Genomic DNA, 16,518 nt, shown 5'->3' on the forward strand with positions numbered 1-16,518 from the left:
TAAACAAGATGCAACAACATAGTTTAAATAAAATTTTTGAAATGGAACATATCTAGAATGTTTTAAAATGTTATCAGGAAACAATTTGTATCCATTATGACTACTAATTTGATTTTGGTTATTAGTGATGACCAACTATAATGAAGTCCCAAACTTAACTTTAGGAAGCAATGCCAAAGAGTGATCTTTTTCTTCATAGTGATTCTAAAATATTATCAAAGACTATATGTAAGGCTTTTGGATTTTGTGACAATTGCAGTATTCCCTGTGATCTCAAAAAAACAATATTGGTGAGAAGAAAACCATTGTTGAAAACAAGCCGTAAGAAGTCTTGTTTGCAGTTTGCCGCGATACAAACCGTGATTGTATAACAAGATGAATAAGAAGGCGTTCTTATCAGGTGAGACCAAAACAGAATTATTTTTTGCCTATATGCAAAACAGTTTGTGAAGAAAACTAACACTACTCGACACCGTGAAAACATCATCTTCACTGTAAAACACGGTGGTGGCAGCATCGTGTTGTGGTGATGCATATGTTCAGCAGAGACTGAGAAGCTGGTCTGAGATGATTGTAGGATGGATAGAGCCAAATACATAACACTGCAAAATGCTTGGGACTTCAGCCGAGGTTCACCTTCCAGCAGAACAATGATCCTAAACATACAATGGAGTGATTTAAAGCATTTTTGTTGCAGACTTAAATCGAATTGAATAATCTGACAGATTGGACGGAGGGTGCCTAGGAAGAATTGGCTTAAACAATTCAGTCTCTAGAAGTGCGTAGTTAGTACAGGCATACCCCAAAAAAGTTTAAGCTTTAATTTCAGCAAAAGGTGGTTCAACAAAGTTTTGACTCAAGGGGTTGAATACAAATGCAAACCACCTTTTGTATCTTTTTCCTGCCACTCCAGAGCTATGCGCCATGTTGTGTTGGACTATCACATAATCTCTTGATGAAATACATTGAAGTTTATTGTTGTGACATGACAAAATGTGGGTAGGGGGTATGAATACTTTTGCAAGGCATTGGGCTTATTAGCTTTTTATCTCCACTGACAAAAATAATCAGAAGCAATTCACTGCACTCCAACCATCAGCACAATGTTCAACAAATGTGAAGCCCTTATTTAAATCTGTTATTTGTCACTATTTCTGCTGCTTGCAAACAATAAATTCTGGTGATTGGATACCTGATTAAACTACCTGTCTGTAATATTCTTAGTAGATTTTGTTATTTGTGGATCTACATCTTTCAAAATGTCTATAAAGTCCTAGAGCCATCATTTTAAATCAATTTTAACAAGAACTGAACTCTGTCGAACTTTTATTTACTGCCAGATTCTTGTTCTGGACTCTATTAGTTTTATGTAGTTGGATATACAAATATTAGCAGCCAAACATATAAATAATGTGGGATTCACAAGACTTTACATGGAGTTATCACATTTAATTACTTTAGCAGTACTTATTAGCTTAGTCAATTTACAACTTTGCCAAATGCACATAAAAACAAGGAAAAGAGAATGCCATAAAGTGCATTAATGTCTGTTTTAATGTGCTCATAAAATCTTCTAGCACTGTAAGGATTTTTAGAACTCAAGTTGAAATGTTTCTGTTTAGGAGGTGGAAGATAATTGAAGCTTATTTAACATTTACTGAAAAAGGCCAAAGTTTGAAGGGTAAGGAGCAGAGGTTCAGTGCTACAACATTTTTCTTTAGTTGTAACTTGACCTTAATTGGTTGTTAAATCATCACACTGAATATTGTCCCATAAAGGTTTTGTGTCAACGATCAGTGGAGCAAATCGCCAACCTGGATCTCAGTTTTTGTCCTCCGGCTTGTTGTGTTTGGCAGATGTTGATGAGTGTGGAGAGCAGAGCTCCTGTTGTGAGCAGGACTGCACCAACTACCCCGGCGGTTACGAATGCTACTGCTCAGCAGAATACAGACCAAATGCTGATGGATGTAGCTGTGACGGTATGTTTAACCACGAGGTAAAACATGGCTGACTCTCCTAATTTCTTTCAGAATCTGTAGGTTTGTTGTACATAACTAACTGTACCTTATAATGTAGTAAGAACTGTTGACCTTTTGTGTCTGTGTTGTATAGATGTGGATGAGTGTCTGGCAGCTAAAGGCGGCTGTGATCACACATGCCAGAATACCGCCGGCTCCTTTCAATGCTTCTGCCACCGGGGTTTCCGATTGGACGAGGACAGACGCTCCTGCATCCGTGAGTAACAAGAACTGGTTCCAAGTTCAGTTCTCACGGGTTAGAACTAAATTCATTGATGTTCAACTCACCACCACCTGTTCTGAACTAAATTCACCTTCCCAATACAAAATAGTTTTCGATTAGTTATTAGTTTTTCTATGTAATAAACGTAAAAAAAAACCAAATCATCAATCAATTAGTAACAGAATATTGCATCAAGCAGCATTTGCAACCTGGTTTTTGCCACATTAACATTTGTTTAATTCTTCCCCATCTCTCCTAAATTTGGACTGCAAAATAACCAATTAAGACCATGTTTTTGCTTTCAGAGCACTATGAAATTTTCACAAATGAACATTGAGAGGTCTGGGGTGCACTTGTAACCAGCACCCCTGATTCAGTACTTTCTAGAAGCAGCTTGTCTTGTTTTGGAGTGTGTCCAGGGTGTGTGGTAGAGACTGATCATTTTTGACCATTTTTGTCTTGGCAACAAAACTCAAGCTTCTTCAAACTGATACAGAGCATCTTTGAGCAAAGATTTTCAGGTATTGCCACAAATTATGGGAAAATGTGAAAATGTTTAAAGGGTTTAAACATTTGCCAAGCCTAATTCTTCCAGAACATGTCAGCTATTAAAATATTTACTCACCTAAATTAGAGACTATGCCTCATGGTTAGAGCATGCAGCTTTCAGATTATTTAGTTGGGTTTGATGCAAAGGTTGATGTATATAATTATCAAAAATGGGTTCCAACAAAAAAAGATATGTGAACAAAGTGTTGTTATAATCTATTTAAATCCAACCAGTTTACTAATGGGTTTCTCAGTCAATGTTACAATCTTGCCACTTAAAAGGAGCAATCCTCATACAAATTATGCTTTAGGAGCTCTGACAATATATTCCTTAACAACTACTCTTCAAAAGCTATCCCTGGAAAACACAAACTTCACTCAAACCTATAACAAGAGATGGGTAAAGTAGCCAAGAAAATGTACTTAAGCAAGAATTGCATTGTTTCAAAAATTATAATGCTTTAGTAGAAATAAAAAGTAATCGTTCATAAAATTACGACAACGATGCAAAAAGCGCCTGGGGCTTTGACAAACATGGCAAACAATGTTAGAATATGTGGTTGCTTTCGTACTGCAGATAGTAGCTAACCTTGATGCTCAACTAGAGCAAAGGTTAACACAAACATACGCCACTCGACTGAAATAACTAGATGGTAAAGCAAGAAACAATGAACTTACTAAGAGCAAAGTAGTTCAGAATGTCCTGGGGCTCCTGAGTCAACATTGTCTTCCTAATGTGATATAAATTAGAAGTCCCACTTTGCAGTCAGTCCACATCTTTGTACTCTTCTTCTCGTTGTGTTTATTCTTCACACAGTGCAAGCCTCACATGCAATCTTTCTTGTTTTTGGTGTGTTGATGCAGCAGTGATTTGGGGTAATTTTGGGTGGAAGATGGCATTTAAGAAACAGTGCTGTTTATAAGAGGATATTATTTGAAACTAGGCTGCACAATATTGGGAAAACATCATTGTAACATCGTTAAATCTAGTGGTGACAGTATTGATTGCAGTTACCCCATCTCTCTTTTTGTGCATCGACACTATGCCCCCTTCATTTTCGATGAGCTTTAGGATCTCAGTCACTGACATCTAGATCAGGTGTAGACATAAATTACATTGAAAGTTCATCCAACTGGCGAAACATATTATTGGCAAGCAGAGTTTGAATGTCTGGCACATGAAATGTTATAGCCTACCGAATAATGGGTCCAAGCAGTTCTTTGCATTTGTGATATTACAAACATTTACAGTGAAGCACTAAATTATTCATTGCAGATTTAAGTTTTAATTTCACCAACACATTTCTTCTGAATAGAAATAATAACATTTTGAAATGGCCCATCTAGAGTCCCCACTTGAATCTAATAGAGAATCTGTGGAGGGAGGTAAAGACTAAGGTGATTCAATTCAATTCAATTCAATTCAATTCAAAGATACTTTATTGATCCCCGAGGGGAAATTAGAATTCCAGTACAACCCATCCAAACATACATCATGACACAAGACAAGGGGGGGACGGGTCACCGAGGCTTTGCTGCCCACTCACAGGCGCTGCCCTTGCTAGATGAGAAAAGAGCCCACATTAGGTAAGTAGAGGAAAAAAATCATATTTCACACATTATCCTTAGCAGGATACAGTTTGAGATTGCAAAAAACCTCAGCACAAAGAAGCAACAAGTTTACAAAACAACATCATGCCGGGAACGGTGAAGGTGGTGTGAGGGGGTGCATATGTTTATCTTGAGCATGTGTGTGTGTGCAAGTGAGTGTGTGCAAGTAAGTCCATGAAGCTAGAGGTCTTCCAGCCTCAAACATTTCATCACTAAAGATTAATGGTAAAATACAAGCAGCAATCATCAGAATGATTTCATGCTGAATGGTAAATTTACTGAATTTAAATAGTGCTTTTCTAGTCATAATGGCCACTTAAAGCTCTTTATGTTGTAGCCAGATTCACCCAGTCAAACAAGCGTGCACACAGTCATAAGCAGATTGGTAGGCAAACTGGGGTTAAGTGCCTTGGTCAAGGGCACATTAACATGTGGCAGGAGGAAGCTGGAATTGAATCCACAACTTTCCGAATGCAAGACGACTACTACTACTCTACCCACTGAGTCACAGTTGTCCAATAAATGAAAAGTTTTCCATTTATAATTGAGAAGGGCATAAATGTGTTTTGACGTGACATTTTTTCCTATCAGAAACAAACTTCTTGGCTGAAGCAAAATAAATTTAAACCTAAATCTCCCCGGGGTATGCATACATTTAAGCTTACCTGATAGTTTTGATGACTGGGAATACATTTCTCTGGGATTATTACAAATAATGTATTTTTTGTGTTTCAGTTTTAACAAGATTTAAGATTTCAGTCTCCATCACTGATGAAGGGCAGAGACCCTTGCAGAGTTGGAGACTCTTTGATCCACTTTAACCTTATGTGTTCCTATTTTCCTTTTTAAAATGTTCTCCCTTTTTTCTTGATAACATTTTCAAAAGATCAAACTCCTAATGGCCTTTCAAATGTTGTTGTGTATAGCTCAGTGGTGTGACAGAACCTGCAGATTATTTGACATTTGTAGAAACTAGTTTTCCACCACGGTGTATAAAAATAATTCAACAAGTTATTTCTATCAAAATTATTGTGATTTGTATCATCAGTCTATATGTTGCATCCAATCAATCTGTAAGTTCTTGTTTTGCCCCACTGCAGCTCTTGATGGAGCAGTTGAAGCGCTCTCCAGTGGAGGCGCCATCGAGCTGCCCCTTATCCGCCCCCAGCTCACCTTACTTCCGGATTACGACCAACCCCTGGAGCGCTACGATGACTATGAAGATGACGAAGGGGAGCTGAGGGCTGAAAGCAGCCTGGCAGAGAGATTTGGTGATTTTCCCCTCCCTGCCATTATTAACTCATTATCATTAACAGGAAACCTACATCTGGTTACATGGCCTCTGTAAAGCTTCCAGACAGACTCATTTAGAACAAGACCACATGGGGAGGGTTAATTACCTCACTTTGTGCTTTTAGACTGTTCATACATACCAGGAAACCACCACAGTTTTACAAGCAGCATTGCTGTGGCTTATCTGGCACAGCAGCTGAATAACGCAGGGAGCTGAAGATCTTTTTCTGCTGTACATACCTGATGGACGTTTTGGATAAAGATGATAATGATGAAAATAAGGGACACATACTGTACATTCTGATTTCAGGGTATATCGTAGTATAATGTTACCGTGTATGTGGAGTTTTTGTCTATTTAATTATAATATTGGGTTGGAGTTCTGGACAGTTTCAAAAATATGCTATAGTTAACAGTTAAATGTTAGAAAAAGTCTAATATACCAGATATAAAGAACAGTGCTTCAGCTTGATTGGTCATGATTGCAGCTGTTGGTAATTATTCTGTTGTTTTCAGTGTGTCTGGATGACACCTTCGGCAGCGACTGCAGTCTGACCTGTGATGACTGCACTAATGGAGGAATATGCAATATGTGGAAAACCGGCTGCTATTGTCCAGATGGATGGACGGGAATCATCTGCAATCAGAGTGAGAATTGACCAGAGAAACACTCATCACACATAACTGTATGTCACCGTGATTACATATTGCCCCGGTTACTAAACTAAACTGTCCAATCTAACAGCTTGTCCTTTGGGGTATTTTGGGAAAAACTGCTCCTCTCTCTGTAAGTGTAAAAACGGTGCCAGCTGTGATCCGGTTGGCGGAAGCTGCCGCTGCCCTCCTGGTGTGAGCGGAGATTTGTGTCAGGATGGTGAGAACCCTCCACATTTCATGCAGCAAGTGTTTTGTCTTTCACTTTAAAGTGCTAAAACAAAAAAAAAGTTATTTTGAATACAGTGCCTTGCGAAAGCATTCATACACCTCAAACGTTTTCACATTTTGACACATTAAAACCACAAAAAGTGTTTTATTTGGATTCTGTGTGGTAGGCCAACACAAAGCAGCAGATATTTGTGAAAGGAGAATGATGTATGGTTTATATTTTTGTTCTACAAATTAAAATCTTAAAATTGTGGCATGCATTTGTATTTGTTCCTCTTGAGTCAACCTTTTGTAGAATCACATCACTGCAGTCACAGCTGAACGTCTTTTAGGCCGATGTCTGAACCAGCTTTGCACATGTGGAGACTGAATTTTTTGCCCATTATTCTTTGCAAAATAACTCAGGCTCAGTCAGATTGGACGGAGAGTGTATAGATATCAAATGTATAGCCTTGCCATACTTGGTAATTTGATTTAGGTCTATACTTTGACTGGGTCATTCTAAACCCTGAATACGCTTAGCATCTTTCGTTGCATTTCTGGTCGTATGTTTACGGTTGTTTTCCTACTGAAAAGTGAACCTCTGTCCCGTTTTCAAGCTTTTTTGCAGCTTCTAACAGATTTGTATTCCCCTTCCTGTCAGCTCCCAGACCCTGCTGAAGGATAGCATCATAGGGGTATCGTTTAGGAGTATCAGAGTAAAGGGGCTGAATATAGCTACTTAAAACATGTTCTTTAGCCTTTATTTATAAAAACAAATGAAAACCATGTTTTGCTTTCCTTCCACTTCAGTAATGTTTTAGTTTACGTTGGTCCCACACACAAACTCCAAATGAAGTTTGTGGTTTTAAGCGGACAAGATGTGAAAACGTTTTGCAGGGCACTTTACAATATAACGTATGCTCTGTCCTCAGGCTGTCCTAAAGGTTTCTATGGAAAGCAGTGCAACAAGAAGTGCAACTGTGCCAACAATGGCCGCTGCCACCGGACCTATGGAGCCTGTCTGTGTGATCCCGGACTTTACGGGCGCTTCTGTCACCTCCGTCAGTCTCCTAAAATACCAAATTCTTTCATGATCCAAACATTTCTAGAGCATCCTAAAATTGAATCTTTCTATGTCCTGTGACACCTCAAATGTTTACTTTTTCTTACTTTTCATCTCCAGCGTGTCCTAAGTGGACTTTTGGAGCTGGCTGCTCTCAGGAGTGTCGGTGTGACCAGAAAAACACAAAGGAATGTCATCGCCACCACGGCACCTGTGTCTGCAAACCGGGGTACCTGGGCAGCACCTGCAAGGAAGGTGAGCTTTCAGGAGAAATGTACAGGCTGTGTTAAATTCTGAGATGTTGTAAATTTAAAATTTAAACGTAATTGCATAAATTTTTTTTTTAAGGGAAATCTAGCTAGAAATTCAGCGTAACATGACTGATACTTAAGGCTCTAGCAGACTCAAATGAACAAAGACAGATAGAAAATACCAGAAAATTAAACAATTGTCTCGGTAAAACGTTTCTGCTCATCATCGCTGTAAAATAATTTTCACACAGATGCTGTTTAAAAACATCTGGGGTTAAATTATGTATTTTAGGTGTCTTGTCTTAAATTAACATATACAGTTAGGTCCCTATATATTTATGCACTAGCAAAGGCTTTGTTATTATATATGTTTACGGGAGCGTATTTAAATATAAGGAATTAGTACATAAAGGGCAGACTCTCAGCTTTAATTGGAGGGAATTCCCTTCCAAACTGATTGACGGGTTTAGGAATTACAGCTCTTTACTTCGTACTTACCCCTTTTTAAATGAAAACCAAACATAAATGGACAATTAACCTTAATGCTATGTAGTGCTTCATCCTTCATTATTTTTATTTATTTTAGGAGATAAGAGGTCTGGAGGTGATTCCAGGTGTGCATAAGGAATTGTTTGCAGTGACCCAACAAATGGAAATGTGCATAAAATAATCATACTTTTTTTTTAAGCTGTGGTTACCTCCAAGTAAACATGCTTTCATAATTACTTTCCATCAGAAGGGCTTCACAAGCAACAATATTGCTGCTAATGAAATTGCACCCAAATCAACTCTTTCATAAAGAACTGCTGAGAGGTTCAGCTGCTGTGAGGGAGGCTTAGTAACACACAAGATAGTCCAGCAACTGACATTGCAATCTCCTAGACACAATTCAACTAAGGGATCATGATGCCACCAGTGCAAGGCTTGTTCAGGAAAAATGCAGAGCCTTTGAACTCTTTCCTGGTCTACAATGTGTGGGGTAGCCATTCATCAGGCCCGCTTACAGTTTGCTATGAATAAAGATGGAATTAAATATTTCTCCAAGATCATCCATGACCAATGATCCTGGAGCAGGTTGGTGATGAACAATGCTTTCTCCAGCACAAATGAGCAGCATTTCACAAGGCAAAAGGGACAATGAAGTGGCTCAGGGATCTAAACATTAAGATTTTTGATCCATGGCCAGAAAGCTCCTCAGATCTTAATCCCAGAGAGAATGCTTTGATCGATCTTCAACAACATAAAGGACAAAAACTGCAAACTACTGTTAAAATTGGTCACCTTCAGTCAGGATTTGGCCCAGAAGTTCATATCCTGTATCCCAGGGTAAATTACACAAGTGTTGATGCTTTGCATAAACTTTATAGATTTCACAATAAACGTTTAAGACTCTCTTAAACTATTACAAGGAACAGTTAAACAGACTTCACTTAAATGTAAAGCTATCCAGCACACTGACTTTTCTAAGTAAAGTTACCCCTAAAATGTTTAAATTTTTTTTTACAACATATATTTACAAAATGAATATGATGAATTTTCTATTTATTCATGGAAAGAAACCTTGTACATTGAAGGCCACCTCATAAGGTACACCTGTTCATTTGCAGCTGACACAACTAGCTAATCAGCCAATCACAAGGCAGCAACTCAAAACATTTAGGCATCTAGACAAGGTGATGATGACTTGCTGAATCTGATACTAGTAAGGTGTACCTAATCAAGTGGCCAGTGAGTGTAATGAAGATGGTGTAATATAAGAAGGAGAGGAGGGTAATTTCCAGATTCGACAAAATTTTTCACTCAATGAAGTGAAGTATGAGCTCTGTTTTGTCTCTAGAATGTAAACCAGGTACTTATGGACGCGGCTGTGAGCAGAAGTGCCTCTGTCCACCAGGAGCGTCCTGTGATCATGTGACTGGAGAGTGCCAACAAAAATGCCCCGCTGGCCGTCATGGGGAGAAATGTGAGCAAGGTAGAAGACTCCCGAACATGAAGATAGCGGTTAGGTTTATTTCTCATCCCGTGTTGGGGAAAAAAATCCATCATATGTGTGTGTTGTGTGCCAGAGTGTCCAGAGGGGATGTTTGGACCAGGCTGCATCCAGCTGTGTAACTGCACCGGTGCACCATGTGACAAAGAGGTGGGACAATGCCACTGTCCAGCTGGGACATTTGGACAGCACTGTGAGAACAGTGAGTGAGCATAGATGCATGCATATTAGTGTGCAACCCAAGGACAAGGTTTTCCAATAATAAAATTATTCTTCCTTCACAGTTTGTCCGGAGGGTTTCTGGGGTCCCGGCTGCAAAGAAACCTGCCTCACTTGTGAGAATGGGGGCATTTGTAATAAACACAATGGCTCTTGCAACTGCCCGCCTGGCTACATAGGAAGACTCTGCCAACACAGTGAGTAACAGCAGCGGGCATTTTGTGGAAGGTTTCCATGGCAACGTGCATTAAACTGTCCACCAGATGATGATGGCAGTGGTGTGGAATATTGTAGTGGTGCCATTTGGATGTGAAATGAAGTAGCTGGAAGACAGATGGGATGATTTTTCTTTAATGTCATTAGTTAAAAATCCATCAGCCGCCTCAGACAGAGTTTTTCCTGAGTGGATTTCAACCACGAGCTGGCGTTTTAAGCCACCTCTGAGTGCAGAAACTGTCACGGGAACTTGGTGCTTCACATGCAGTCATCTGGAGTTGGTTACAATAGATTAATTTTGATGTTTGGAATAATTTTTTTCCCCGTGCAGCATGCCCAAGTGGAGGTTTCGGTCTGAGATGCCAGATGAAATGTGTTTGTGAGAACAATGCTCACTGTGACCCAGTGAATGGACGGTGTACCTGCCCTCCTGGATGGACCGGACACAACTGCAGAAAAGGTAAAGGTCCCAAAGAGCCAAGGTCTGAACATTTAAAGACTCTTCTTGGTGATTTTAAAAGTTTTGCATTCTGTGTTGCAGCCTGTGATGCAGGACACTGGGGGCTCAACTGCACAGAAACATGCGACTGCAGAAACGGAGACGGCAGCTGTGACACTGTGACGGGCTGGTGTAACTGTGAAGCAGGTTTCACTGGACCAAGCTGCCATCAGAGTATGCTTTTATGTGTTTGGGATACAATGTCTTCTAATAATTTTCGCACCCTTTTTAGTTTTTCACATTTCACATGTTACAACCTTAAACATCGGTATATTTTATCAGGTTTTTATGTGATAGACCAACACAAAGTAGAGTATGATTGAAATCTCAAAATACGGATGTCCTGCATCTTGAGTTTGTGCTTCAACACACTTGAATCAAACAATTAAATCATTAGCAGGACTTGGGCTCGTTCCACCAGGGTCATATCTAAAAGCTTGCAGGACACCAGCCCTCAAATACTGGAGTCTTAGGCATCTCTCCTAAGTCAGTAGAACCAGCTTCTACTGCATAACCGCAAAAGTCTTTTTAGGGTTATACCTCCGCCCATTTTGTACATCTATAGCTTAAGCTCAGTCAAGATGGAAAGCATCTGTGAACATCAATTGTCACGTTTGTCAGCATATTTTCAATTTATTTGAGGTCTTTACTTTGACTGGGCCATTCTAACACATGAGGCTTTTAGCTAAACCATCCCATTGTAGCTCTGTCTGTAATTTTAGGGTCGTCGTCATCCTGCTGGAAGGGGAAAAAGCTGCATTAAGAATGTCAAATTCATTTTTATAGCATATTTAAAAACAACAAAAGCGGACCAATGTGCTTCATAATCTAGGCAAAAAAAAAAAAAAAAAAAAAAAAAAAAACAGAATAAAATAATTAAAATACAACTAAAAGTAAAAAATACTACAAAACACGATCTAACCGTACAGTCAATCAAAAGAGATGAGTCTCTAGTAGACAACTGAATGAATATGTGTTGATATGTAGAGCTTTTTCAGTTTTTGTGCAGCCAAAGTGAATCAATCAATTAGCTATCTTTTTTAAGATTAATTCGATTTATCGTAAATAAACCTTTCACTTGGTGTTCAACAACCCCATGGGTTCCCGACCCAGACTTTGGAAACCACTGGTCTGCCCAGACAAAAATAAATTATCTATCCCCTTTCAAAAATTTTTGATTCCAAATTAAAGTTACCTTTTTTAAGGATTATTATAAGAGGATATAAATAATCCTCTGCTAAATAATTTATTGGTGACGTTTTCTCATCAAAGTACAAAAACAAAAGAACAATGTAAGAACCAATATCATTCCAATTTTAAGCATCTAGGTGTAATAGCCAGGTTTTGCATGTTGTCAGATAATACTCAGCTAAGATGAATGTTTTAGCTGTAGTAGCAGTATATATATATATATATATAATATATATATATATATTTATTTTTTTTCGCAGTTAGTTAAACTAAAGGTAACACATTGCTACATAATCCAACACTTGGAGATGAAATACTTAAACCCATATTACTGCCAGCTTCTAAACTCTTAACTCTGAGTTGGATCTATTTCTATATATTTCCAGACTTAAAACTTTGTATCTGTGCTTTATTTGTTTATTTGTTTTGACTGCATCTTGCATAATCGTGTGACTGACAGTATAGGTATAGACAATGATAAAATGTGTGATTTTTAGGAGTGTATTTATGGTACAAGGAGAAACAGAATCAGCGAGAGAAAATAGAACCATCTACTCTGTCACATCTGGGAATAATGGGATTTTTGTAATTCATCGGTGGTTCCATAGGTTCCTTCAGCCATCAAACTTTAGTCCTTTACTAGAGGGCACCAGTGATAAACATTGAAAAGATACACATCATTTATTGTGTATTAATGTTGCAGAAACAGTTTGTCTGATTTCATGGTGATCTCCTTGTGTGTGGTTTACCCTCAGAGTGCCCTGCAGGTATGTTTGGTCTGGGCTGTCGCCATCAATGTCAGTGTGAAAATGAAGCGCTGTGTGACCATGTGAGTGGAGCTTGCACGTGTCGGGTGGGATGGACAGGCACCTTCTGTGAAAAGCGTAAGAGAAGCCCCTCGATTGGGAAGACAGACTCCCCCAATGTAACCCACAGTAAGATGCGTTTTGTAAGAAATGTCTGTGTTTCAGCGTGTCCTCAGGGTTTCTACGGTCTGAACTGCCAGGAGAAGTGTTTCTGTCAGAACGGTGGGAGCTGCGATCACATCAGTGGCGTTTGTTCTTGTCTTGCGGGTTGGATCGGCCCATCCTGCAACTTCAGTGAGTGACGGGTGAAGGTGCTGTGAAAACATGAGCCCTCAGAGGGTGACGTTATATCAGGATTCTTCAGGTTTCTTCCTGATAAAAGGGAGTTGTTCCTCTCCACTGTTGCCAAATGCTTTGTCGGCATGAAGGATTGCAGCTAAGTCAATGACTCAATCCATTCAGCTGGGCTACCTTGGGTGGATAACGTTTTACCAGCTCGCATTATATCCCAGCTGACCCTGACTGTGTTTTTTTGTAATTGCAAATGCATTGGACTGTATGTACCATGGCTCTCAAAACTGCACACATCTGTTAAAAGGTCAGGATTTTTTAGGTAAAAAAAAAGGAGATCTTGATAATTTATTTCAAAACCTTTTCCACATTTAAAACCATACCCAGCATAACTTCCACGAAGCTTCATTTTTAGAGGAAAACTAAATACAAAGTTGCAATTACCTTGCTACTCAATTCTGCACACCCTTAAACTTATACTTGGTTGTATCACCTTTTGATTCAGTTTAAGTTATCTTGAGTTCACACTTGTTGTAAATTATAGTGAATTTGATTAATCGTATCTAAAACAACTCTACTGTCATAGTAGGGTTATTTTAAACATTTGCATCATTTAGCTAATGCTACCTACAGTTTGCAGATAGATTACACCAGATCAGGATTTAATTTTAGAAATGTTATCAGTCAGGAAAAGGGAACACAGATGCAAGGCATATATACTCCATGACCCAGGGAGGGAAGCCATCCATAACTGGATAAAATAGAGGACATCAGATACATTACAGAAACAGTAATTTTTTTCAGAATTGAAGAAAAGGTGGGACTGAAACTGGTCTGAGCAGCAGCATTAAAGAAGCTGCAGGATTTTTTTTAAGTGCTGGTTTTGTTTTACTTGTGGCAAGTCTCCTGTATTCTTCATATATCTAAAGTAGACAAGGGGCTATAAGACAGTGTTTTAAAAAGAAAGAACATCCAGGCCTGGAAAGAAATTACCTTTGGGAACAATGTGTTTTGGTCTGATGAAGCCAAACTTGAAGTTTTGGGCCAAAGTTTTATCAGATGTACAAAAACAACACGGCATATCACTGAAAGAACACAATACCCGCAATAAACGTAGGAACAGTTCTGAATACCAGTCGGTTTGACCCGAAACCTCCAGTTATTTGATGAAGATGAAATTGTTTTTCAGCTACAGAGTCTAAATGTTACAGAATAAAAAAAAATGGTTTAATGGGAGAAAAATGTATGTGTTTCCTCACAGTCTGAGAGGTTTAGATAAATATATGTCAGAGTGGGCAGATATTTTAAATTCGAATTGTGGCATGCTGATCAAATAAAAAGGTGCTTCAGCAACGTAATATTTTAAAGGTGCAGATTTCATTGTTTTTCAGTTGACTTGTACAGGATAAATGTGACATGCTTTTTGTGCAAAAAGGGTTGAAATGATTCTCATGGTGTCATTTATTTAAATTGCAAAAACATTGCATTTCAACAGAGCTTTATAGACTTTTAGAGCCACTGTAACTGGATCTGAATCGGACTATGTGATTGGAATGGAATAAATTGAAGTGATTTGAAATAATTACTTTTTCCATATAACTAGATATGACTTGGACCTGTTTGTCTTTTGAGAAAAATGTTTAAATATGGAAATTGATTGAACTGAATGAGACAATTTTTTTACTTAAATTAGAAGCAAAAAAACTTCCAGTTGGTTCCAGATATTTGGGAAAGTCCAGTCCAGCATGAGAAAGTACCATCTTGACATTACCCTGCAGTGGCCTGTATTACTTTCCAAATGCTGGAATTTTCACTTTTCATGATCAGAGTTCACCTGGAGGTAATGATATTGCTTTCTCTGTCTCCTGGCAGCGTGCCCGGCTGGTTTCTATGGCCCGGGATGTAACCAAACCTGTGGTTGTCGCAACGGCGGCATCTGCGACCCGGCCAGCGGGCAGTGTGCATGCATGGCAGGCTGGACCGGACCCAACTGCACAAAAGGTGAGTTTGCGCTGCCGTGAAAAGCAATCATTTACGAATACAGGTGAAGAAGAGGTCACACCAGAGTGTTTGTGTCTGTTCTTCTCCCAGAATGCCCAGCTGGGTTTAACGGAGCAAACTGTCAGCAGCTCTGCTTGTGCCAGAATGGAGCCACCTGCAACAAAACCGATGGAACGTGCACATGTCCTGCTGGATGGATGGGTACGGCCTGTGAACTGGGTAGGTAACACTTCACCACATTACAGTGCAATAAGAAATTATGATTAATTATAAATTATCTTCTATTTCTGGACTCAGCTACCCCTTATAACAATGTCCCACTCAGACATAAATCTAGAAAACAGTGATATCATGGAGAAATCCAGTGAGGTTTAACCGGTTTATGTAAAGTATTTTATTTGAATGTTATAGTAAGAAGTAGATTCCACCTCCATAATTACTGACACTCAGCCTTAAAATAGATGTATCTTTAATTGCAGTAACATGATGTCTCACACAACATTTAATTTTGGGGTATTTATTCAAAGGGGGGAAATAATTGTTAATTACTAACAGGGATAAACACTTATTTCCACCCCAAACAATTACAGCAATAATGTGAACAAAGCATTTTTAAATTTATAGTTTACTTTTTGAGTTTAATCAAAGTTTCTAGGAACGTTTTTTTAACTTCCTGTTTCCTGAGAGTATTAATATGACATGACAGTCACTTTTCCTAGCAAAATGAGAAAGACAAGAGAACATGCCATTCAAGTGAGGTAGATCGGTATACTCGCCTAAACTTTAATTTATCTACTTTCTGAGCAATAACTAAAAAGTTTAAAGCAACTGGCAGCGTGACAAGTCACGACAAAGTTTTTCTTGCCGCCACATGCAGAGAATTTGTAAGAACTTAAGCAGAGGGAGGATCTTGTGCTTACCAACAAACCATAAGATGCCACTTTTTTGGAAGGCGTGCCATTAAATAGCCTTTTCTGTCTTACTATCACAAACATAGACAGTGTTTGCTAACAGCTAACTGGGACTTTACCTGGAACTGTGCACTTATGTCAGATAAACTTTTTGCCATCAAACTCTATTTGCAAAAAGCAAAGACTGAATATGTTGTCAAGTATGGTGGAGGATCTATGATGCTTTGGGTCTCTTTCCCCTTTAGAGGCAGTGGGAACCACCTTAAGCATCATGATACAGTAAATACTGGGACTTCTTAAACAACAATCTGGTGGATTCAGTGGATCCTTCATTAATATCATAATCCAAATTATATGATGGAATAAATTTAAAAAAAAACATCCACCTTCCTCCACGGCCGTCTTAGCCGCTAGACCAGTGGTCTGCAGCCTGTAGCTCCTCAGCCCATCCAGAGTGGCTAACAATAACTGGACTTAAATATTGCTAATTTTAACAGGTTTTCAATGCATTCTCATGCA

The 16,518-nt window shown here is 38.8% G+C and overlaps 1 protein-coding gene across 3 annotated transcripts in view; it reads left to right on the forward strand.

The window, feature by feature from the left end:
* The window catches only part of megf6b (multiple EGF-like-domains 6b), a 93,104-nt gene that overhangs the window by 66,948 nt on the left and 9,638 nt on the right, over nt 1-16,518 (forward strand). For all 3 annotated transcript variants that reach the window (XM_047347403.1, XM_047347400.1, XM_047347402.1), the window contains exons 11-26: nt 1,857-1,979; nt 2,113-2,235; nt 5,502-5,672; nt 6,211-6,342; nt 6,440-6,568; nt 7,494-7,622; nt 7,745-7,879; nt 9,713-9,847; nt 9,942-10,067; nt 10,150-10,281; nt 10,632-10,760; nt 10,842-10,973; nt 12,746-12,874; nt 12,962-13,090; nt 14,960-15,088; nt 15,179-15,307. In XM_047347403.1, coding sequence (XP_047203359.1) covers nt 1,857-1,979; nt 2,113-2,235; nt 5,502-5,672; nt 6,211-6,342; nt 6,440-6,568; nt 7,494-7,622; nt 7,745-7,879; nt 9,713-9,847; nt 9,942-10,067; nt 10,150-10,281; nt 10,632-10,760; nt 10,842-10,973; nt 12,746-12,874; nt 12,962-13,090; nt 14,960-15,088; nt 15,179-15,307 — 2,112 coding nt within the window. The remainder of the gene's footprint in view (nt 1-1,856; nt 1,980-2,112; nt 2,236-5,501; nt 5,673-6,210; nt 6,343-6,439; nt 6,569-7,493; nt 7,623-7,744; nt 7,880-9,712; nt 9,848-9,941; nt 10,068-10,149; nt 10,282-10,631; nt 10,761-10,841; nt 10,974-12,745; nt 12,875-12,961; nt 13,091-14,959; nt 15,089-15,178; nt 15,308-16,518) is intronic.

Source organism: Girardinichthys multiradiatus, chromosome 20, assembly GCF_021462225.1.
Source record: "Girardinichthys multiradiatus isolate DD_20200921_A chromosome 20, DD_fGirMul_XY1, whole genome shotgun sequence".
Classification (NCBI taxonomy): Eukaryota; Metazoa; Chordata; class Actinopteri; order Cyprinodontiformes; family Goodeidae; genus Girardinichthys; species Girardinichthys multiradiatus.